Source organism: Podarcis erhardii, assembly GCF_964252035.2.
Source record: "Podarcis erhardii genome assembly, chromosome: Z".
Classification (NCBI taxonomy): Eukaryota; Metazoa; Chordata; class Lepidosauria; order Squamata; family Lacertidae; genus Podarcis; species Podarcis erhardii.
In genome coordinates, this window is record NC_138504.1 from 50,402,713 (window position 1) to 50,428,164 (window position 25,452).

The following is a 25,452-nucleotide window of genomic DNA, read 5'->3' on the forward strand; positions in this document are numbered from 1 at the left end:
CCATTACAAGACAAGGTCTGTTTGCCCTGAGGGGCCCACGCTGGGACGTGCTCAGCAGCAGGCGGGAGACACCGCTGCACCTTCCACGGAACAGAAACGTTTTTAAATGTGGGAGGGAAGGAAGGAAAAGGATCAGAATCAAACACTCCCGTAAGAAAATGTAACTAAAACCTGATAACGACTATTACGGGAGCCTTTCTGTGCAAACTTCACCGCACCCAGCTGAATGGAAATTTTTCAGGGTTGTAACAATTAGGAGAATTTGGTCCAGAGATCGATTTTCAACCCAGACTTGCAATGGCTGAACACGAAACCCCTTCCCAAAGGGAGAGCTTCCTAGCAAAAACAACTAGAGTGTACTAAGTACACCGATGGAGCAAAAATAAAACTTCCCTCCCTCCCTCCCTCCCTCTCAACATTACTCTATAACAAGATGCATTTGAAAGAGGAAGAAGCCATCAAGATCAGCAGTAGCTTTCAGTTACCACAGCCATCCACACGAATTTTGCAAAGCAGGGTCTGTTCCCTTTCCCCTCTGCTCTGAGCACTAATTGCAAAATTCCCACGGCATTTTACATGCAGTCACTCCCTCCCCTTTTTATATTCCATCATTCTGCCAGATTTGATGTGACCATGAAATTTTTAAAAAGTGATGTGATGCCAAGTAAACTCATAAACCCTAAAACTAACAGCAGCCTGAAGCATCTCCAAGGCAAAGTAAGTTTTTTTTTTTTTTTAAAAAAGGAGTGAAATTCATGAATTTGCTTTCTCAAAATAGATTCTGAAATTGGGAAAGCCTTATTGAGAACCAAAACCATCTATTCAAGTTTATCATGCAGGTTTTACATGTTGTGTATACATTTTTTTTAAAAAAAATCTTAAGTTTCTAATCACAATTCCCTTTCCCTCCCCCCCCCCATGCGTTCTATTTTGTTTTGTGTTTTTTAAGGGGAAAAGAACAGCTATAATACGTTGAACAACCCTGAAATGAATTTTGTCATGTAAAAAATTAATTACGCATTCCAAACCTGGTCACTGTAGTCCTTTGGGAACTGCCTCCGCACCTCAGGATCTGTAAATAATTGACAGATAATATTAATTGGCTTTGGATTAGTGAGCAAGCAGAGAATCACACATTAATATTTGATCAGAAGATGATAGCAGCCCTGGCAGGGGATCCAAGAAGGGCAGCTGAGGCTGAGCCACTGATAAGAGGAAGTAAGGAATCCTCGAGGCTCTCCTTTTACCCTCTTTCCAGAAAGACAAAAAGGAAATTAGAGAGACCTGATGCTACTGTTAACTTTAGGCTGTTATCTAATGCAAAAACCTAACCAGGTGCAAATTGCCAGCTACGTGTGACTCGTGCTTAGACTCTTTATTTTTAATCAGACACCTCTTTAGTCAACTACAGGACTGGACTTTAAGTGGGGGAAAGGCAACCCATCAGCAGAATTCAGTGGGACCCAATCATAGCTTTCCCCCATCTTACTCAAGTGTGTGGGTAGAAGGGAAAGCGGACTATTTAAAAATTGAAGTGGGAGGGATCATCATTCGTAAATATCTAATTAAAGTGGCACTGAACTACTTTAACATTAGGAAGCCCTAGTTTTAAGCCTTCATTATGCCAGTAACATCCCTCACTCCCCAAAAAAGCCACAAGTTCTCCCGCCATCGTTTCTCGGGATAAACATGGTAGTTCAACATAAGAAGCAGTAGTTCTGAACAAGTTCAATTGCACAAAATGGAACAGAAGCAACAAAAAACAAAACCCAGACAGAAATAATTTCTATGACAAACCATCTCAAAACAACTCTGTTGCGGCCATCTGCTTTTCCTAACAGTGTTTCCAGGATTGCCAGGTTCCGTATTATCAGTGTAATTATAATTACAACAATAATAGATTAAAAACTAGATGCCTTGAATTTTGCAAAGGAGTTGTCATTTATTCAGGGAGCCCGTTGTCAGACCAACATTTGGGCACAATTGTGAGCACATTTTGAATTCTTTGGGCTTGCAACGCAGGATGTATTGTTAACCAGATGCTTTCCATTTCTGCAACAAACAAAAAAATGTTTCCACAAGTTTTGATCATTATGGAGGGAGCAGGGATTTGTAAACAATCTTTACTGCTCAATTACTGCTCCCCTCTGACAGAGTTAAGGCTTGTGGGGCAGAGAATAATTTTATGATGTATACATCATATACTTAAAAAAACAAACCCACTCTAGCTCCCTCACAGGCAAAGTTTGTTTTGCTAATAAATTGGTTAATTGGCAGGTTCAATTGTTAGCAGATGCAGAATTTTCACTAAACTATACTTTGCTTTCAACAAAGTATTTAAGATGTACAGTCAGGGTACGAAAGAAAGAAAGAAAGAAAGAAAGAAAGAAAGAAAGAAAGAAAGAAAGAAAGAAAGAAAGAAAGCTAACTGATGGAAGCTGCTATTAAATTTTCCATGTGGATGCAAGTTTGATCACAGTCCTTCAGTTGTGCATTTGGACTTGAGAGGGAGCCTTTGCACAGGGTGGGGAAGAAGGTGATCAAGACATAAAGTAACTTATCCAGAAGATGGCAGAATATTAGACTCACAATCATCAGCTATGAAATAGATTAGCCTTCAATATATACTTTTTACATATTTTATTTATTTGCTCTTCTGATAACATTCCAAAGCATAAACAAAAACAATACAACGAAGAAAAGTATTTCTTTCCAAAGATTTTAAATAATCAACAACAAAAAATCAGAAAACATTCCTTGACTTCCTATCCTCTCTTTCCATGGTTCCTTTTAACCCCTTTTTTCTTTGTGTTTTCTTAGTTCACCCCATCTATCGCCCCCACTTTAATATACTTTATTTATTTCTTACTCTGCTGAAAATTTTGCCATCCTGCTAGGTAAATTGTCTGCTTATAACGCTTTTCCATATATTCTGTAAACAGTATCCAGTCTTCTTTATAACTTTCATTGTTTTGGCTTCTTATTCTAGTGGTCAACCCTGGAGTTGCCTTCAAGATATTTTAACTCAAATCTTCCACTCTACTCTTACAGCTTCCAAAGAAAAAAATAAAAGATTGCAAAATATATGTGTTGTACTGTAGCACTTTCGGTTAACAGTCTGCAGAGAGTAGCATGAGCAAGCTGGTTTCAGAAAAGCATATGGACTATTGACGGTCCAGTGAAAGTGAAGTATACCCAACCCTACTGAATTCAAAGGGTTCCAGTGGTTTCCAACCTTTTTTCAAAGAGGGCCAGATTTGATGAAGTGAAGGGCCATGAGGGCCAACCAAACTGCCACAGAGGCCGGCGTGCCGGATTAGGCCCCCGAGACGGACTTTGAACATGCCTGGTTTAGGCACACCCAACTTACACACAGTGTGAGTTGTGTGAGTCTACTCTGTGAACCCCCTTTGTCCCTCCATTGAAGTGAATGGAGAAGCCAGCTTTGCACTTGTGCACTGATGGACACATAGGAATCCATACAGAACTCCAGAATAGGGGATCTTTGCAATACCTCTACTTTTATGAAATGGGACTTCCTCCTATTTCATAGTAACATATCTGTGCTACACATCCATGTGCTACAAAGCATATTCTTCTTCCCAACATTTGGGTAGAGGTTTCTTCTGTAGCTGCCCTACATGGGCAGCCAAAACAACATAAGAAGGGCTCTTGTAAATCAGATTAAATGTTTTAACTAGTCCAGCATTCTAAACTCACAGTGGTCAACCAACTGCCTCTAGGAAGCCCTGCTACTCAACATCCTTCATGCTGGAGATGCCAGAGGGTGCACCCTGAGTTTCTGGGTGAAAAGCAGGTGCTCTGTCATTCAACGATGGACACTTCCTTTCCCTGCCACTCCCCACTCAATCCAGCACAACCTACCACACAAAGGTCAGTGTGCATCTTGCTCTCCTACTCTTCCTTTAGTCACCAAAACAAAATAAAAAAATTCCTTCCAGTAGCACCTTAAAGACCAACTAAGTTAGTTCTAGGTATGAGCTTTCGTGTGCATGCACACTTCTTTAGCTACCAGAACCAATGCAACCTCAATAAAGAATTGGATGTCCTCTTCAAATACTTGGTCTGTACACATCAGAGCTGCTTGGCAACCTTCACTCCATGCAAGCCATGTAGAAGAACAGAAGCCTAAGACCCTGTTCCACAGGACTCCCTTACCTTGAAAATACAACCTAAGTCAGCTTCCAAAGTACAATAATTTTAAAAACCAATCAAAAGAAAAAACTAAAGCTAGCAAGAAGCACACCCAGAACTAACCTAGGCAGTCAAGACTGAACAAGAAAACAAGAGGAGACTGAGAGGAGATATGACAGCCATCTTCCAATATCTCAAGGGCTGTCACATGGAAGATGGAGCAAACTTGCTTTCTCCTGTTCTGGACTCGAATCAATGGCTTCAAGTTATAAAGAAAGGAGATTCAGACTCAACATCAGGAAAAGCTTTCTGACAGTAAGGGTTGTTTGACAGTAGAACGGTGTCCCTCAGGAGGTTGTGGACTGTCCTTTCTCGGAGGCTTTTAAGCAGGGGTTGGGTGGCCACCTGTCCAGGATGCTTTAGCTGAGATTCCTGTATTGCAGGGGGTTGGACTAGATGGCCCTTGGGACCCCTTCCAACTGCATGATTCTATGATTATATTCCTAACCCTTATGCTTTTTCAAAGGCTTCAGGTAGGTACTATTAGAACAGTTTGCTTGTTTTCCTCTTCCCAGCCCTTTTTTTTCTTTTGTGGCATGTGGACAAGGACTGTGCCATTTTTTATTAATTGCGAGCCACCCTAAGGCGTTCATGGCTGAAGAGCAAGATGTAAATACTGGGGAAAAGCAACCAGCAAACATACCCTTTACTTTAACAGTGGTCTTATTAAAGGAAAAGGGAGCTTGTTGTGTTACCCCTCCTAACTCCTGAATATCTTACAGAATTTTTATTTACTGGATTTAAATCCCCTACCCGCCTCTTCCTTCAGGGAGCCCAAGATATGATTCCCACAACCACGTTTTATCCTCACAACAATTCTGTGAGCTAGGTCAGGCTGAAAGAGAACAAAAGGGCTAATGTCAACTCCCTCATATTTTCAGATTTTCTGGTTTAGTGGGGTTTAGAACCTGGGTGCCTCAAGTCCTACTCTGATACGCTCAGCACCACACTGTGCTGACTCTTGGCTCTTGGCCCAGCTCCTAAACCCCTCAAACCGAGGCTTTTACAAGCCGAGGAAGAGAGTGGGGAAACTGCTCCTCTCCTCAGAGAGACAGTGTCTGGCAGTAGCCAGAGTGCTGGACTAGGGGCCTGGGAGAAAAGGGTTCAAATCCCTACTCAGCTCACTGGGCCGGTCACTCTCAGCCTGACCTACCGCACAGGATTGTTTTGAAGACAAAATGGGTAGAGAAGCATGTAAGCCGCTTTGAGCTCCCTGGAGGAAAGGAGGGATATAAATGTGCAAAATAACACAAGCGAAAAAACATTTTCCCATTGAAAACCAGGATGATTTGGTACCACCAGCCAGTTTAGGTGAAGTTAATAATTCTAAGGTTAAGCTATGCACGGTGGCCCTCAAAAGCATGATGATGTTTCTTTTTTTGGAAAACTTTAATAAATATTCTTTAAAAAAACAAAACAAAAGCATGATGATGCAAGAAGCGCAATGTTATGAGGAGCTAGCAAATCAAAATTCAATGAGAGTGTCTCCAAGTAAAACTCTGGGCATTCAACATGTGTGTCTGCATGCAAAAACCCAGGGCTCAATGAAAAAGGTGTTCTAATGAAGGTTTGTGTTTAAAACTGATTCATTAATTCTAGACACAAGGTAGCTTCAATGATGCATGGATAAAAGATGATAAGCAGAGCCCCGGTGAATCCTTCTGGGAAGCCCACAAGCAAGCCCACAAGTTTAAATATATTTTAAGTATACTGAATATTCAGAGGGCATTTAAAAAATAACAGTACAGTGGTATGACAGCTTGGATCTCCACAGCAAAGGACCTCATCAAACCAATGCCCAAGTTTTTAATCAGGGCTCTTTCTCTATAACGTTCTCCAACCTGGTGCCTTCCTGATGTTCTGGACTGCATGAGCGTGCTGGCAAGGCTTATGGGAACCTGAGTCCAAAATATCTAGAAGGTACCAGACTAGGGAAAGCTGATCTTCATGAAAGGATATGCTTGCAACTGTGAACTTCTATTTTGTTGTTTAGTCGTGTCTGACTCTTTGTGACCCCCTGGACCAGAGCAGCCAGGCACTCCTGTCTTCCACTGCCTCACGCAGTTTGGTCAAACTCATGCTGGTAGCTTTGAGAACACTGTCCCACCATCTCATCCTCTGTCGTCCCCTTCTCCTTGTGCCCTCCATCTTTCCCAACATCAGGGTCTTTTCCAGGGAGTCTTCTCTTCTCATGAGATGGCCAAAGTCTTGGAGCCTCAGCTTCACGATCTGTCCTTCCAGTGAGCACTCAGGGCTGGTTTCCTTCAGAATGGATAGGTTTGTTCTTTTTGCAGTCCATGGGACTCTCAAGAGTCTCCTCCAGCACCAGAATTCAAAAGCATCAATTATTGAATATATAAATTTAAATCTCTGTTTAGACCAAGGATAGGAACCCTGTGGCCCTTCAGTTGTCGCTGGATTCTTAACATTCATCAGCCCCGGTCAGCATTGCCATTGGTCAAGGGTGAAGGGAGCTGTACTCCAACAAGGTCTGGAGAACTGCAGGTTTTCCATCCCTGATGACCAACTCCACGTGATGCTTATACAATGGTTTGGAAAGCCATTAAAACCAGGATATCTTTCTTGGCTGTTTTTTCTTCTTCCGGGAGAGAAGTGCAGACAAATGTTTCTGATGTGCCACAAAGTTTTAAATATATCTAAGCTTCATACCACATATATGAATAACTGGGAAAATTTAAAAAAGGGGGGGGGGGGAATTACGGCATTTAGAAATTACCATGGAAAAGCCATAATGAGATCTTTCCAAAATGTGGGGTTTGCACCAATAAAGCATTTACAGCTTATTTAAGAAGGCTGCCTACATTTTAAAACAATTTGTGTCTCCCATTAGAAGCTTTGTTTTCTTATGCTGTAAAACATGAATTAGCTCACTGCCCCAGTGGGAATACAAAAATGTCCCTTCAGTTTCATTCTTTTCTTGGGTGGGTAGTTGGGGAGGCAGAATACTTCCGGCATTATAAAAATATGCTGGTTATATAAGCTGGCAGAGGCAAGATCTGGTGGCTGAATTTTGAAATTCAGACCGGCTTCTGTTCTCCTTTTAAATAATCTTTTCTAGTTTTAAATAAAGGAATACTAGCAACCTCTCAGTTATGTGGCCAGTGCTTTGCCTCTTCACTTTGTTCACATACCGGATTCCAGTTTTGCATTATACAGTGGTACCTGTGGATAGGCACACCCCTGGTTGCGTATCCTTCAGGTTACGCACGCAGCAAACCCAGAAGTATTTTTCCGGGTTTCACCCCGCACACATGCACAGAACAGGCACCTCCAGTTGCACATTCCTCAGGATCCGACCAGAGCTCTGGAACGGATCCCGTGCACAACTGGAGGTAGCACTGTATATGCAACACAATCCTATGCAAGCTTACTAAGAAGAAAATTTCAGCTTACTTACTTTCCCTGACCCTGCTGTCTTGTGTGTGTCTTTTAGAGTTTATCTACAGGTTTTAAAAGGGTTTATAGCTTACCCTGAACATTCAAAAAAGGATCAAAATTAGATCAGGCTAGTTTGTGTGTGGTATTTCACCTCAAACTGGACTTTTGTTCCTTCATATAACACATTTTGGAGACAGGACGACTGCAAAACAGCATTAAACTGCTTATATAAACTTCTTTTGGAGTAATAGATCTAGTGTGTTCATGACCTAGTGCCTTCCACTATTTATCACATATCCAACTGAGCTTTAATTTGCCAAATGCAGTTAATATATTTGTTAATGCAGGCCATTGTTAATGCCCAGCGGTAGGGAAACATCCTTAACAAAGACCTTAAAGCAGAAATTTGTGGGTTTTTTAATCGCATTCTGCAATTTCATGCCATTTAAGACACTACCTGCCCTTCCCTGCAGCCTCAGTGTTAATCCCAAACTGGAACCTGATTTAATTTTCCAGCTGACAGGGTGGGAATCCGCTGCATGTTTGTGACTGCTCTTTTCTGTGACCATTTCCGTGTCACTTGGATACCAAAATTCAGCAAATTGGAAGAGATGTTTTGGTGCACCCTTCAACCACAAAGCCAGAGTTTCAACAATGTGGCTTAATGCTTAAGATCATCCATATCGGAAAAACTGCATCTCTCCATGCTGGAATTTGGAGGCTCTGTGATGCTGCTTACCTTTTAAAGGCTCCTCTCCCTGCATCAAGGTGCAACACACCAGTAAAATAACATGATTACTGATGTTCGTAAGTCTTTACAAAAATGAAACTACCATCTGAATTCGCTGGGAACTATAAAAACTGTGACCACTTGGCTATTTACAGCTGTTCATAGTTCGATTTCATTATCCATATGTCTTTTTAAAAACTTATTGTCACCCACCCCAGGCCTTTGGGACGGGTCTGGCTGTGTAAAAAGGGGACTCATCTGAGAATACAACAGAAGATCATTTGCCAAGCCATTCTGGCTTCCTCCACATCATCATAGGTTAACCCTGCTCTCAGTATCTCCTCCCTTTCCAAAACACAGAACTGAGCAGAGAAACTCGAATTCTTACAACTCTACGCAAAAAAATCTAGAAACATGCTACAAACTCTAGTACTTGCTGAAACAAAATGAAACCCTACTTTCTTCCCAACTGTTTGGTACAGTTGCAGGCTGCAAGCCTCCGTACGGCCGATCACAACAACAGAGGCAAAAAGGGGGAGGGGTAATTGTAAGTAAGAGAAAGTAAAATAAAATAGGCCTTCTGAAATTAATGGGATAATTGTTTACTTTTCTTATGTTTTATTTGGCATTGTAAGAACCAGATCTTCAAGAAAGAGCTACAGTACATGTGCTTTATAACTCACTGCTCCAGCACATTTTAGAGTATCCCCATATTGTGAAAGGAAACGCTGGCCCTGTTCTTCCTTGCGCATGCACTTAATTGATGCAAACACAAGCCTCTGAACCAGCAGGATGCAGGACAAGGAAAAGCACAATCCACCTTCGACCGGCTGACCAAGCCTCCATTCATGGGAAAGATTACTACTCCACGGGAACAACGAATCCTACCCTTCAGACACAATCGGCATGTCTCCGGCTATTTATGCATGAAGAGTAGACACTGACCTATTGTCTTCACTTGCGAGAGCTCTGCTCTGAAACTAGTACAGTCATCAATTAAGGGAATCCACAAATACTAAATGCATCAGCTGTTGTATAATAAACTATTGTCAATGAAAGCAAGCAAAAGTGCGCCTACATGTGGGTCGGTATTTATTTCTACAATTACCTCCTCCTACCCCCCACCAATGCTTAAAAACGAGACTTTGCTGCCAGAAGCATACAAATAACTTGGAAAATGCTTTTATGCCACCACCATAATTAACCTACAAACAGACTCAAAGTGTACAGCTGACATCCAATAGAAAGGGGGTTCACCCAAAGAGCAGCACTCATGCTTTTTCATCCTGCCCTCCCACCACGGAGCTCAGAGAGGTATAGAACGCTGTTCTCCAATCTCTCCTCTACCTGACAAAATGTTATCTCACCCTGACAGAGAAAGCTTTCATTTAGGACATTTTGCTCTAGCAAGAGAAAGAAGCAGAAATGTGACAACACAAAAAGGAAAATGTGGTATCAGAAAAGGAGGAGATGGAAAAAAATAACAGGTGACATTTTGGGTGGATGACAGCCGTGAGCTGCTTTCGTCATATTACAAACTGGCCCCTGAAACTCTTATTATACATGTCAGAACCTATATCTGAGAGCTTTCAAACGTCATTGTCTACAAGTTTTGCTGTGATGTCCATTAGGCTTTAAAAAGATGAGGCGTAGACAAATTCACAAAGAAGTCATCTAACAATATTACCCACGGTATCTAAATGGGAAATCCACACTAAGAGGCCATATGCAGCAGGGTGCTGGGAACAAACCACAGGGAATTGCTGCTGCCTTCATGCCCTGTTTAGGCCGGGCTTCACAAAGTCATCTGGTTGGCCAGAGTTGGAAACCAAATGCTGGAAGAGATGGGACGCTTGGTCAGATGAGTGAGGCTCTTATATTTGATCTTTTTGAACCCAGTATGTCCTTGACAGGGGAAATCAGTGTGTCCAGCTCAGTGTGAAACCCAATCCTATATGTGGCTGTCCCTACAAACCACTGTTTAGTGTGTGCTGATTACTAATGCAGTGCTGTGGTCTGCAACGCAGTGTTGACACTGCAAGCACAAAGTAACAATTGCTTGCCTTTGTGTGTCAGCTATGGCTCAGAGCAGCCCTGCAACTAGAAAATACAGTAAGCAGGCCATAGTGCTGGGAACATTTAGAGAGCTGACACGGGCAAAAAATAGCTAGAGGCTTGCCACTGGAAAAATAAACCAAACTTTTTATTCTGCTCAAATGATCCTTCAACTCAAGTCCTTGCATGCCAAACCTCCCCAGAAATTGTAACCTCCACAGTATCAGTTCTACAACTTGCCTAGCAAACAGGAAGGTTACGGACATGACTACACTCGGAATTTATGAAATTCCTTGTACAAAAGGAAGCCCATACAAGTTATACATCAGGGATAGGCACCTGTAGCCTTCCAGATGCTGCTGGACTCCATCAGCTATAGCCAGCATTGGAAGATTTGGCTTCCAGGCAGAAACAACATTTTTTTTGGGGGGGGGGGGACCCGTCAGCATGGCAGCCTTTGGCAAAACGTGCATGGATGTAAGATCTGAATCTTCACGAAGCTCACTTGTTGCTCTGCCAGGTTTGAGAACCCAAAACTTGACCTCTGAAGTCTAAAACACTAAGTCTTGCAATCAAAACACAGAATCTGCCGAGAGCAGATACCTTGAGGAAGTAGGTTCAGTTGGTAGAGAATGAGACTCTTAATCTCAGGGTAAAGGGTCTGAGCCCCACACTTGTGGTCCCTTCCAGCTCTACAAATCTATTATTAATCTAAGCCATATATATTTAAACAATTCACCTAGCAAACATAGGTGACCAGGAATTCTGTACTAGCCACAAGGTTTGTTCCTCCATTACCAGCACAGAAGCACAGGAGCAGGAGGCCATTCATGCCACAGCCTCCAGTCCAATTGGCACTAGCCCATTGTCACCATCAACCATGCATCTGATGTTGATAGAACCAAGAGAAACACTCACCTGAGGTTCTTAACACCTGGGCAAGTTCATATAGGGAGATATAGACTTTCAGGTAGCCTGTGTCCAAGTCCTATTGCCGGTAGCTTCACCATCACCGGTAGCTTAGTGTTTACCCACAAGCTAGTTATAAAATTATTCTCCCTCCTCAGCAAAATGGACCATAATGATGAAAGTACAAGTTGCTTTCCCCAATGTTCTCATTCCAGAAGTCTCCTTTCTACTCCTTCTGCAACATCAGCAATTTCACAAATGGTTGCCCAGTCAGCATCCTCCGGTAAACAACTTCATCCCAAAAATACTCAATAGCTTTATTTGTAGGCAAGGTGACACGTTAAGATCAGGGGGGGAAATTGACCAAGCTCTTGCAAGACCAATATATTCTTCTGGAATGCCACTGTCAAGAAATGCACACTGGCAGGAAGCTTTTAAATTACTAAAACCATCTTACTATCTGCCCAGCAGACATTCTTTGATCAAATGTCTTTTAGAATCAGAATATGAACGCGTAATGGAATTTGTGCAAGAAAAAAATCAACGTAGCACCATGCCTTGCAGTACTTACAGGTGGGTGGACAAATGTGAGGAGAGTAGGAATCAAAAACTTTGTAATAACAACTCCTCAGCCATTTTTTTAAACAGAAGCACTGAAACAGAAGAGAACATACATTTTGCAGAGTATATCACAGGCATAGGCAAACTCCAGCCCTCCAGATGTTTGGGGCTACAACTCCCATCATCCCTAGCTAACAGGACCAGTGGTCAGGGATGTTGGGAATTGTAATCCCAAACACCTGGAGGGCCGGAGTTTGCCTATGACTGGTGTATCAGCTGTAAAATATGTGAAGTCCTGTAGAAAATTGGGAGTAGTAAAGTATTTGCTTTGCTGACATAGTGCAAGCAATATGAAAGTGTAATAGGAGATCTACCTGGTATCTTCACTGTATGTAACGAGCTGAGATTAGAAGCACCTGCTGTAAGGAAGAGGTCTTACCTGTAATCCCAGCTCGTTACAGTACCTGTACAAAAGACACCTGTCGACAGAAGCAATCAATCCAGCAGATTCCAAAATAGCGACCATGACCAAGACCAAAGAGCTGTCCGAGGATGTCAGGGACAAGATTGTAGACCTGCACAAGGCTGGATTGGGCTACAAGACTATTGCCAAGCAGCTTGGTGAGAAGGTGACAACAGTTGGTGCAATAATTTGCAAATGGAAGAAACACAAAATAAGTGTCAACCTCCCTCGGTCTGGGGCTCCATGCAAGATCTCAACTCGTGGAGTTTCAATAATAATGAGAACAGTGATGAAGCAGCCCAGAACTACACAGGGGGAATTTGTCAATGATCTCAGGGCAGCTGGGACCATAGTCACCATGAAAACAGTTGGTAACACACTACACCGTGAAGGACTGAGATCTTGCAGAGCCCGCAAAGTCCCCTTGCTCAAGACAGCACATGTACAGGTCCGTCTGCAGTTTGCCAATGCACATCTGAATGACCCAGATGAGAACTGGGTGAAACTGTTGTGGTCAGATGAGACCAAAATCGAGTTCTTTGGCATCAACTCAACTTGCCGTGTTTGGAGGAGGAGGAATGCTGCCTACGACCCCAAGAACACTATCCCCACTGTCAAACACGGAGGGGGACATATTATGCTTTGGAGGTGTTTTTCTGCTAAGGGGACAAGACACTTTCACCGCATCAAAGGGACGATGGACGGGACCATGTATCGTCAAATCTTGGGTGAGCACCTCCTTCCCTCAGCCAGGGAATTGAAAATGGGTCGAGGATGGGTATTCCAGCATGACAATGACCCAAAACACATGGCCAAGGCAACAAAGGAGTGACTCAAGAAGAAGCACATTAAGGTCCTGGAGTGGCCTAGCCAGTCTCCAGACCTTATTCCCATCTAAAATCTGTGGAGGGAGCTGAAGGTTCGAGTAGCTACACATCAGCCTCGAAATCTTACTGACTTGGAGTGGATCTGCAAAGAGGAGTGGGACAAAATGCCTCATGAGATGTGTGCAAACCTGGTGACCACCTACAAGAAACATCTGACCTCTGTAATTGCCAACAAGGGTTTTGCCACCAAGTACTAAGTCATCTTTTGCAAAGGGATCAAATACTTATTTCACTCATTATAATACACATCAATCTCTGACTTTTGTCTTCAGGGTTTTTGGGGGTTTTCCTGTTGTTGTTCTGTCTCTCACAGCTACAATAAACCTACCATTAAAATTATGAACTGGTCATTTCTTCATCAGAAGGTAAACGGGCAAATTTTGCAGGGGATCAAATACTTTCCCCCCTCACTTATTACTTCAATAGGATAGGCTAAACCTGCTATGAAACTGAACACCCTCCCAAGGATCTATAGGGGGGGGAGTATAAAGCATATAAAAACTACTCATATTGTAGCTGCAGTCTTCAAGATAAAGCAAGGAGAAAAGAATGCAAATAATAAATCGTGATGCTGAAGCTCTGTAGTAGAACTTATTGGGATGCAGCAATAGTTTACCAAGGGGGGGAAACCAAAGAAGCTGTGTAGGAAACCAGAAGTTCCTTAAAAAGGAATCAAAGTGAGAGAAAAATACTGAACAAATGCCAGAAAGTTACAAGATTGGCTAAAGTTGGATCTTTAATTGTTTTAAAAGTGCCAACAGTTCCCTTTATACTTAATCCCTGATCCCATAATACATTTCCCATAAAAATTCCCTGATCCCATAAAATGTCACTTCAAATAAATCTAAGATTTGCAACATCAGTTTTGTTTTGTGGTTTTTTCCTCTTCTTAATCCTGAGGCAAAAGGAACAATACCAAATAAGCCATCATGCAGATGGTCAAGAGACTCACTACTGAAAATCATATACAGTCCATACCTCATGTTATGTTTGCCTCCAGTTGCGCATTTTCAGGTGGCGACCCGGAAGTACCAGAAAGGGTTACTTCCGGGTTTCGCCGCTCGCGCATGTGCAGATGCGCAAAATGACATCACGCACATTCACGTGCATGTGCAGAAGCGGCGAATTGCGACCCGCATGTGCACAGATGCGCAGGCGCGGGTTGCGTTCTTTTCAGGTTGCGAATGGGCCTCCGGAACAGATCCCGTTTGCAACCAGAGGTACCACTGTACAGTCAAACCTCGCTTGTCGAACATAGTCCATTCGACTCCTGAAACCGTTCGAAAACCAGGACGCAGCTTCCAATTGGCTGCAGGAGCTTCCTGCACTCAAGCAGAAGCCGCGTCGGACATTCAGCTTTTGAAAAAACGTTTGAAAACCGGGTTTTCAGCATTTGGGAGCCAAAGCATTCCAAAACAGAGCTGTTCAGGAACCAAGGTTTGACTGTATAAGCGAGAATGATAACCTTCAAACTATCCAACCACCTTCTGGAATTCAGACTGCATATTCCCAGCAAACTGATCTGTACCTTCCAGACAAATGTGTGAACTCCCAAATGTTCCAACACAGTTTTCAGCTTTTAAGAAAAGGATTTTGAATATATCAAAAATGTATATTTAGAGAGACAGTAAGTTTAGAAATGCCTACTTAAATCCAAATTTTATGCAGATTATTTTTAAAATACAGATTAACACAGAAACGGATTTATGGAAGACCTGATTTATGGATGGACAAATGCAAATATGACACAAGAAACATAGACTGCCTTCCACATCAGCAGACTGACTGATCTTAGCGCAACTTCTTTACTCACTCCAAGTCTTACAAATAAGCATACCCATCTGTCACGCCAATAGCTGGCAAAAAAAAACCCTACTAGATCTTATTCATGCAAACAAGAGACCTTGGCTACCTCATAAAGGCCTTTATAGAATCAAGAAAGATGGAGGTATAGCAATACCTAACCTAAAATGGTATAAAGACTGCACTCACTTACACAATATCCTTTTGATTTTACAAGGCTCAGACCAGGTCCCCTGGTTAAAAATGGATGATGATAGAGGTCAAGACTTGATGTGATCTCTTCCTTTTCAGAAAAATGAACAAGAAGACACTAGAAGACATTAAGCCCTTACTAAAATCAGATTTGACCATATGAAAGGAATGGAGACTGAAACTTTTACCTTTTGATTCCCCTTTAGTCTCAATAACTCAACACTCCTCCTTTCGCACAGCAGCCAAATAAGGCTCATTTGTTAGGTAGGATTATATAAACTCAGAGACTTATTCTAATCTACACTAATCAAAAGACTCCTACAGTTCCAGAAATGAATTTTATATTGGGAGATATACCATGTGGCTGCTTAGAGATACACCAGATTATACATTTTCTAAATCAGCCAAATAAACAGAATGTTAGTTGGGGGAGGGAAGACCCATAACTCCTAGATGACATGGTATCATTTTATTAACTTTGTTAAGACAATTGAGCATGATTTTCACCCTTGATCAACTCACAGAACCTTATGGAGACACACTTTCATTTGACTGCCTTTCTTGGAACATCTAAAACTACAATCATAAGCCACTATTTTTTCTTCCTTTTCTGTACAACTACTGAGTTCTATTTTGTATGGCTGTGTTTTGTTACTTGAAATTAAAAATCAATTTAAAAGAAAAAAGAAAGTCTGAGACTCCAGAATAATTAATTTGGACAAATATCCTTCCAAAATCCAAAAGGTTATTCAACAGATTTTCACAGAACTCTGCACAGCCAGGATAAGAGAAGAAAATGTTCCACAACACAGAATACAGGCCTGAGAGATAACTTTCAGTTTTGGAGTACTTCCTGCTCAAAAGTGCCAAACTGATATCTCTGACACGACAGAAATGTTTAGAAAAATGTCTGCCTGGAAGAAGCGGGTGGTGGAAAATAACCAGCACATCAAACACCTAGCCATTTTTGCTGTTCCGAAATGTTGTTACAATTGGGCTAAGGTAAGAAGTTAGGAAAAGGCAACACAGAGTGTCAGACGTTGTGTTGAAACAGAAAGTATGGTCACGCCCACCTCAAAACTTATCCTTATGCAATTACCCCTTATTCACTACATCAATGGTAATTTTCAGTTACTCCAAGGTCGAGCTATAGCAGCTACATTAAACCTTTGCCAACCTGGTGTCCTCCAGATATTTTGAACTGGCTGGGCCTGGTGAAAGATGGACTGGATGGGCCGCTGACCTGATCTAACAGGCTCTCATTATGTTCAAAGGCTGAGCTACACAGTTTAAAGCATCCCTCATAAAAAGGAGTTTTAAAGGCCCCCATTCCTACACACAAGGTGTCCAGAAATCATGGAACAACTTGTGGACTCCACGGTCAATTGCACTGAATATTCTGCAGCTGTTGAACTGCAGTCATGCAAAGGTCATCATATGCAAGGAAGCTGAGCCTGGAACTCAAGATGATATACTATATACCAAACCAGTGGCTAATAGAGTGGTACCTCAGGTTACATACACTTCAGGTTACAGACGCTTCAGGTTACAGACTCCGCTAACCCAGAAATAGTACCTCGGGTTAAGAACTTTGCTTCAGGATGAGAACAGAAATCTTGCTCCGGCAGCGCGGCAGCAGCAGGAGGCCCCATTAGCTAAAGTGGTGCTTCAGGTTAAGAACAGTTTCAGGTTAAGAACGGACCTCCGGAACGAATTAAGTACTTAACCCGAGGTACCACTGTATAGCAACTTTTAAGGGAGAGGAGTAATATGTTTGAATTCTTTATATTCTGCTTTTTCAAGGTTCAGTACATGGGCTCTTCTCTCAAAACTAATCTATTTCAGCCTATCCTGCAGAAGGCAGCATCCATAAAAATGAATGGCTAGGCTAAGGAGCGTGCAAAAATATGAACAATGAAAAACTTATTAGTGCTTTTGTACTTCTAAGAGCCAATTTATATCAGGAATAAGAAGAAGCTCCTCGGCAGCACAGGGTTAGCAGTCTTAGAAGTGGCTCGTTCTCCATACCTTTCCACTAATGAATAGGTGCTCTTTCTGAAAGTGCATTAGGCACACAGAATTATTATTATTTCTAAAGGCAGTATTTGTTTGTATTAGAAACTGTGCGGGGACGTGGAATCTTCCTGCAGGAGCTTGCTTTTGTTATTCCCTGCAATAGGTTTGATCTTCAGAAGAAGTACCACAATAATATTTCTATACTGCACACCTCTCAGAAGAGGCTTCATGGCTGTTCCTTTTCTCTCTTTTTTGATGGGAGACTGCACTTGCTATCAATGCATCCCACATAACTGATCCAGGAGAACTGGAAAAGGTCCCCCTCAAAACACAATTGGAAAGGGAAAAGAATGGGAGCTTTCAAGAATATCTGCATCCTTCCAGTACGTCAACAAGCATATGGTAAAGGGCAGTTCATGGTCTGCTTGGATTTGCAGAAGGAACCTGGAAAAATCCATTGGCAAAGGCTCTCGGGAGGCTAAGTAGTAGACTCAGGATAAGAAAGGAGAGCCTTTTCATGGATCAGCAACCAGTGAAAAGATACGGAAACAAAGGGGAGGAATAAATGCCCAATTTTCTCAATGGAGAGAGGAAAGCAGCAGGGCACCCCACGATCTGCACTGGACCCTGTGCGTCCTTTTAGAGACTCATTAATGGTCTTGGAAAAGGGAGTGAGCTCTGAAGGGGCCAAATTGGCAGAAACACAACAAAGTTTCAAACACAAAGCAGGCTGTTGGATGTTAAGATGAGATATTCCTAAACCAGCCAGTTGGAATAACAGATACAGAGGTGCAGATAAATATTTTTTTATTTATTTCAAAACACCTCAGCATGGAGGAGAGAGAAAATATCCTTTGGGATCCAATACATTGGTTTCTGCTCCCAAAGAAAGTCTCAGAGCTGTTGCAACTCCACAAAACAGAGCTCAGCAGAAACAGGAAAAACCCTAATATCCCAGAAGAAATCTATCATGCCTTTACACTTTGTAGACTAAGAACATAAGAGCCTGCTGGATCAGGCCAATGGCTCATCTAGTCCGGCTTCCTGTTCTTTCAATAGCCAACTAGATGCCTATGGGAATCATGAAGGTAGACCTGGGACACAACAGCACTCTGCCCACGGGTAATTCCCAGAAACCAATATTCAGAGGCATATAGGCTTTGTGTTTGTCACTAAATCCCAAAAACAGATATAAAACCACACACCAGATCTTAGCCCAAAGGAAGGGAAGCACTATTTCATGTCCAAACTTGGCTCTTGCCTGTTGATGTTTTGATCCGCACTCTTATCCACCCCCCCCCCCTGCACCATGTATAAACCGGTCCACTCTTCCTCCCAATACCTTTTATGCAAAAACAAGGTGCCAGAACTCACCGTGAATGCCTCCCTTGTTCTCTTATAATGGCAATGGTGTACACCGGAGAGATGCTGGAGAGTTCCGGTGAGTTCTGGCTGGGGGGAAAAGTCCTACTTTCATGGTTATCTTTTGTCCCAATCTCCCATATTACCACCTGCTGTTCTCCAGTAAACCCAGCAATGCCACCTATACTGACTACTTATTCTCCTTCCCGGTCCAATTTGTCTAGATTGAACCTTCACAGACCCTCCCTTCCTTGGCATCAAAGTATTCCCCAAGAACCCAGATTTTACATTCATTCATTGTATTCCTACACTATTGCTATAAAAGAGGCATGTTCAACTCCCATTAGGTTGCATCCATTAGGTTGCAATCTACTATCCAGTATCAAAAACTGGCAGTGATCTCCCACACTCTCTTCAACTTAAACAAGGGTCGGCAAACTTTTCCACCAGCGGGTCGGATCGTCAGTGCGCAGGAGCACATGCACATGCCCGCCGCTCTTTCCCTGCTGGCTTTCGGAGCCATGGCGGGGGAGGAGGAGGTGTCTGCGGCTTCCTATTGGCTGCAGGATCTTCCAGCAGCCAATAGGAAGCCGTGGCTGCGTCCTGGAAGTCAGTCCCCACACGGAGCTAAACCGGCGCGCTGTGCCGGATTAGCTCCACACAGGAATTGACCAAGCAGGCGGTAAGGGCCAGGGGCCGGTTTAATGATGCCCTCGGGCCGTATCCAGCCCGCGGACTGTAGTTTGTCAACCCCTGAACTTAAACCTATTTAACCTGGCTGAGGAAACCCAGCCAGATGGGCAGGGTATAAATAATAAATTATGATGATGATGATGATGATGATAAAAATAATAAGAAATAATTACCCCCACACCAGCCCCCTCCTGCTGCAGCCCGTGCAGAGCCCAAGCGCATTGTCAACCACCCTCTGCCTCCCTGCCCTGAGGCTGCGGCTTGCAGGGGGTGGAGGCAGGCGACTTGCGCCCTTCCAGGTCAGCCAGCTGATTGGGCAGCGGGCAAAGCCAGTGGCCAGAGTGGGGCTGAAGCGGCGGCAAGGTGGAGGCTGCTTGCTGCAGCAGCGGTGAGCAAGCCTGGCTAAGCGGAGCCTCCACCACCCATGTCGCCTGCGGAGGGCGCCCAGCGGCCATGCGAGGGGGCGGCAGGTGGAGGTGCACCAAGGCCTTGGTCGTGATCAACGAAAATCCATCACACAATCGACACGTTGAACGTGTCTGCTATAAAGCGATGCTAGCTTCTGAACTCACAGGAACTGATTCTTATTTATTTTTAGCTTAGACTAGGGGTGCCCAACTGGCACCTGTGGGCACCACAGCACCCTCACACACTAGTTTTGCATCCATCACTTTGATTTTTATATGGGGAAGCTTGCCTTTTGGGGGAGCTGGGGGTGTCTGTTTTGGGGGATGTGCTACCTCTTTTTAGTTTTGGGGGAGGAGTTACCTCTTTACTGTTTTATTTTGGGGGAGGGGTTATGTATTTTGCCTGTTTGACAGGGGGGCATCACAATTTTTCTTCTGTGAAACTGATATTTAAGGACCCCCAACCATTAGGATCCCCAACCGACTCTGGGGTTGCGGTGCTCATCTCGCTTTACTGGCCGAGGGAGCCGGCGTACAGCTTCTGGGTCATGTGGCCAGCATGACTAAGCCGCTTTACCTTCCCGCTGCAGTGGTAACTATTTCTCTACTTGCACTTGGATGTGCTTTTGAACTGCTAGGTTGGCAGGAGCTGGGACCGAGCAACAGGAGCTCACCCTGTCGCGGGGATTCGAACTGCCGACCTTCTGATCGGCAAGTCCTAGGCTCTGTGGTTTAATCCACAGCACCACCTGCGTCCCTGATATTTAGTGATATTCAAAATAGCTTCCTGTCCAACATGTCCAGCAACATTTCTCTCTGTCGATTTAATGATGTCCAAGGAATCAGGCTGTACAACAGCCCACTACAACTTTTTTCCGTCTACCAAGGATTTATGGTACCTAGAGCAAACACAGCAAGCCCACTCCTACACCATCTTATCAGGGATTTTTATTGCCCAGCATTGCTTGAAGTGTCTGGCCTGGCACAGGCAGAGGAAGAGGGGGGCGGGGGGAATGCCCCGCCCCCGGCAGCACCATTCCAGTAGGGTTCCATTGCAGCTGCCCCCCCTGCCTGCGCTGGGCACTCTGCCCCCACAGGTGGCATGCCACGCCCCTACGGGCGGTGCACCATGCCCCCAGAACACACACCATGCTCCTTTGGGTGACGCGCCCCGCCCCTGGTCCCCTCGTGCTCCCTGCTGCTGCAAGAGTGTTCATTCCAACCTCTTTATTTCAACACTCACACTTGTGGCAATATAGAATTCACCTACAGCACTTATTCTCCCACCTCACCGCTACTTATTTATTTATTACATTTATATTCCACTTTTCTACATCTTCAGTCTTAAAGCAGCATGTGCATTGCTCCAAGACACTGACAAGACCAAGACCCACTTAGCCTCAGTAAGGTGGCTGACTCTTCTGCGGTCTGTCCCTGATGGTTGGCTGGTTGCTGCCTGCCATCACCTCTGCAACAAGTGAGCTCTGGGGAAAGGCCTTATCTCAGGGCAACTGGGACTGTGGTCCTCCTGACTCATTTCCCTTCCAGTCCTACCATCCCCAAGTCTGAGGCCAGTAGCGAGTCCTGCCACAATCCCCATTCGCCCAATAGCCTATGCGGTTGGCCATACAATGCACTGTGCATCCTTATGCATAGGCTCCCTTGAGCTACATGCGCATCCACCTCAGTTCTGGAATCAAGGTGAAGGCCTCAAAACGCATGTAATCCCATACTAAATGGAAACAGGAAGAGTATGTATTTGAAAACTACAAAGAGTTTTAGATTCTGGCAAGAACAACAACATGCATCCTACCAACCAGCTATTTCCCCCACTTTGTTGAGCTCCTTCTCCGAAGGTAAACTGAGCAAAAGTTATAAAGATCCTTCCAACTCCATAGGAAATGCTGAACACCTGCTTGGATGCATGTTCTTGCTTCCCAATCAATCTTTAATGGCATTGATCAAATTCAAGAAATGCCTTTCACCTCTGAGAAATAATTGTGGGGAGGGGAGTTGCAGAAGCTCAAAGAAAGACAACGAAGAGGAAGGAGATCTGTTCATAAGTGGGCTTTTGTAATCAAATCCGACAGCTCCATTCAGGGCACATTTATACTGCTAGTATTACACCGTCAACATAGCCATCCAACACATGCTGGATATGTTTGCCATCTTGCACACAGCCAATAGAATTGACAGATTTTGAGGGGGGGGGACGGAAGCAGCTTGAATGGGGCAATTTAGAAGTAGTACCAGCCAAGAAATATCATGAATAGAATGCAGATTAGGAAGATGCTATTCAAATCCAAGTCCCACCCATTGGGAGTCATGGGCAATTTATGCTATACGTAAAAATCAGCCCAGATTTGAACTTCTCATTTATTCTATTTCAGGAAGCCCTAGTACAGATAGTAAATAATTTAGAGTACAAGCATTTTGAGAACACTGCAAGCACAGAGAAGTGCAGCTCCAGGACTTTTTCAGAACAGGACTATTGATGTCATCTGCCAGTACATCCAGGGTAACTCATCCAGGGTAACTGATGGACACTCCTTGTTCTACCAACTGAATGAGGTGAGAATGAAGCTTTCAAGATTGTGTGGGACACATTAGCACAGGGTAACCCAGAGAATCTTAAAAAGCAGAGACATCACCTTGCCAACAAAGATCCATATAGTTAAAGCTATGGTTTTCCCAGTAGTGATGTATGGAAGTGAGAGCTGGACCATAAAGAAGGCTGATCGCCAAAGAATTGATGCTTTTGAATTATGGTGCTGGAGGAGACTCTTGAGAGTCCCCATGGACTGCAAGAAGATCAAACCTATCCATTCTTAAGGAAATCAGCCCTGAGTGCTCACTGGAAGGACAGATCCTGAAGCTGAGGCTCCAAGACTTTGGCCACCTCACGAGAAGAGAAGACTCCCTGGGAAAGACCCTGATGTTGGGAAAGATGGAGGGCACAAGGAGAAGGGGATGACAGAGGACGAGATGGTTGGACAGTGTTCTCGAGGCTACCAGCATGAGTTTGACCAAACTGCGGGAGGCAGTGGAAGACAGGAGTGGCTGGCGTGCTCTGGTCCAGGAGGTCACAAAGAGTTGGACACAACTAAACGACTAAACGACAACAACCCAGAGAATGGGGAAAGCAAAATAAAAAGCAGAGGCTGGATAGTGCTCTTTTCATGATTCGGACTTCATGCTAACAGTTTTGGTGGTAATCCTGCTCTGAAAGATTGTTTATATTTCTAACTAAAAGCTAAAGGTTCTGCATTTCAGCTGGCTGAAGATATTTAAAGGATCAGTTCACACATTTGCAATCAGAATGAAGCACCTGTGAGTTCAATAGAGCTTACCTCCATGAAACTATGCAAAAGATTGCAGCCAGGCATTGATTGCACTTTATACATGACAAGGATGAAGACTATATGACTAGCTACATCTCTGACAATCATGGACCCTTAGTTCTCAAAGGTAGGAATCCTGAACTCATCTGGAGAAAATTAAACACAAATGGCCTTGTCTTGTTTAAGACCCAATGGAAGAGGCTGTGACTGGCCCAGTGAGCTTCATAGAATCATAGAATGGTATGACGGGGAAGGGATTTGAACCCTGGTCTTTTCCAGGTCCTACTCAAACCACTACACCACAATGACTTCCTTGTGTCCTTCTGCTATGGGGATTTGATGTTTTAATGTGTTGTAAACTGCTTTGAGGTTTTTTTCTTTAAAATATAAAGCAGTATAGAAATGAAATTACTGCTGAAATAACAGGCATACCAATGTCTCAGAAGCCCAAATTTTAAAAAGGCAGTGCTCCCAAATTGGCTCTGTTTCCTCTTGCTGTGTGGTACTAAGTAGCATTTAAAATGCAGGATCCAGGATTTTAAGTTCACCACCGAAAGGTAGATTTGGCTCCTACTGAAGAGGGCACGAATAGGATAACTGCTTCCATAAGTTTCAGCAATAATTCAGTCTCTTTAAATCTGCCACACGTAGGCATTAAACTCCACACCCACCCACACCCAACTCTGCATGCACCCACACAGAGCATTATGAAAGACTAACAAAAATGTATTGACATCTGCTAGTACTCATTTCACAAACACCTTCCTAACAGAGCCCAGGTTCGCTCAGAACACAAAGTAAGGCTCTCACTGATAGAAGCTTAGACGATGAGGCTCAGGCCTACAAGTTAGTCTACAAAGAATTAACTGGATTAATTAGCAAGGGATTTGAGAAGCAGTGTGGAACTAGGAAACCAAATTGTTTAAATGCTTTGGCACAATATCAAGGTTTCCAGGCAGCCCCAGTGCTGCATTCGGTTCTTTCTGCTCAATGTTTTAACACATTTAACCTGACGGAGGTACTTTATCATGAGATCTGAATGGCACTGTCAAAATACAAATGAAATGAAATGAAATGAAAATGCCACAAGCTGTTAGAAATTTTACCAATATGCAGGAGCCCAGGCAACATTAATTAAAAATCAATAGCTTTGAACATGAATAGATCTCGTCTCTGGTAAGCTATTTCTCTATAATAATGTGAAAATTTGGGGAGGGAAGCAGAGAATAGATAGGCAACACAAATGTTGTTTCTATTACGCTGAGAAAATTGACCAAAACAAAGCTTGAGGAAAAAGCAAAAGAGAGAGAGTTGCAAAGCTATGAATACTAGAAAGGAAACCCTGGTGCATGAACGCATGGAATGTTTCTCCCATGCGCATAACCAGGTGGAAATAGCCAGACCCCGAGCGCTTGGGCAAATGAGTCTCCAGGAAGTACATTCCTTGTTTTTTATCACTAATTGTGTCAAGAAAGGCAGAAAACAAGGACTTTCTCAATAGGCCTTTCCCCCACTTTCTACTATACATCACCATTATTTTCAGTCTGTATGGCTTTGCAAAATGGAAGGCAAAATGCAAGTGTCTTCTATAGTACAAAGTTCACAATATAGAATAAAAGATATGAGACTCCCCCGCACCTCCCTCCAAAAGGAAGAAGAATCACTAGCACAACACTACAAAGATAAATGCCTGGAGCTCAGCAGAAAGAGCTGGGCTTACTGGCCACTGCGATTATTGTTCATATCAGTATTTATTACCCACCCTTCACTTTAAGGTCCCAGAGTGGGTTACAGCAATTTAAAATACAACATTAAAGAAACTTGCCCCAAAATGAAATTAAAAAACATTGTGCTGGCCCTGAATATTTAGATTTGTGGTGCCAAAGGCTAACGAGGCGTGTCTTCAGCATTCGCCAAAAATTGTACATTGAACTTGCCAGAAGCACCTTAGTGGGGAGGGAGCTGCTCAACTAAGGGGCTGCCACAGAGAATGCCCTCCCCCGGGCCACAATCCCCCAAGTTTCTGAGGGAAGAGGAACTACCAAGAGGGCACCCTTTGCCAATCTTAACATCTAAAAGGGTTTCATAGAATTGTAGAGTTGAAAAGGACCCTGAGGATCATCTGGTCCATATAGGGATCCAACTTGCAACTTTGGAGTCATCAGCACCATGCTCTCCAACTGAGGGATAGCTTGTTTTGTGATAATCCCTGCTTCCTAAAAAAAAACCTTTTTCAAAACAAGAAGACTTTGGGGCATTGCCACCACATGTGGATAAATGAGCCAGTGGCTTTACGATTTCTCCACCGCATAGCTGATTTGTTTTTAGTCACTTTACTCAATAATAATGGGTATATTTACCATCAGTGTATAACTGAGTGCATTTTCCTGGATTCTTACTGAAGCAGATTTAAATAGAG

The 25,452-nt window shown here is 43.3% G+C and overlaps 1 protein-coding gene across 8 annotated transcripts in view; it reads right to left on the reverse strand.

The window, feature by feature from the left end:
- The window catches only part of DENND1A (DENN domain containing 1A), a 269,468-nt gene that overhangs the window by 202,531 nt on the left and 41,485 nt on the right, over nt 1-25,452 (reverse strand). For all 8 annotated transcript variants that reach the window (XM_081847502.1, XM_081847498.1, XM_081847500.1 and 5 more), the window contains exon 3: nt 1,029-1,072. In XM_081847502.1, coding sequence (XP_081703628.1) covers nt 1,029-1,072 — 44 coding nt within the window. The remainder of the gene's footprint in view (nt 1-1,028; nt 1,073-25,452) is intronic.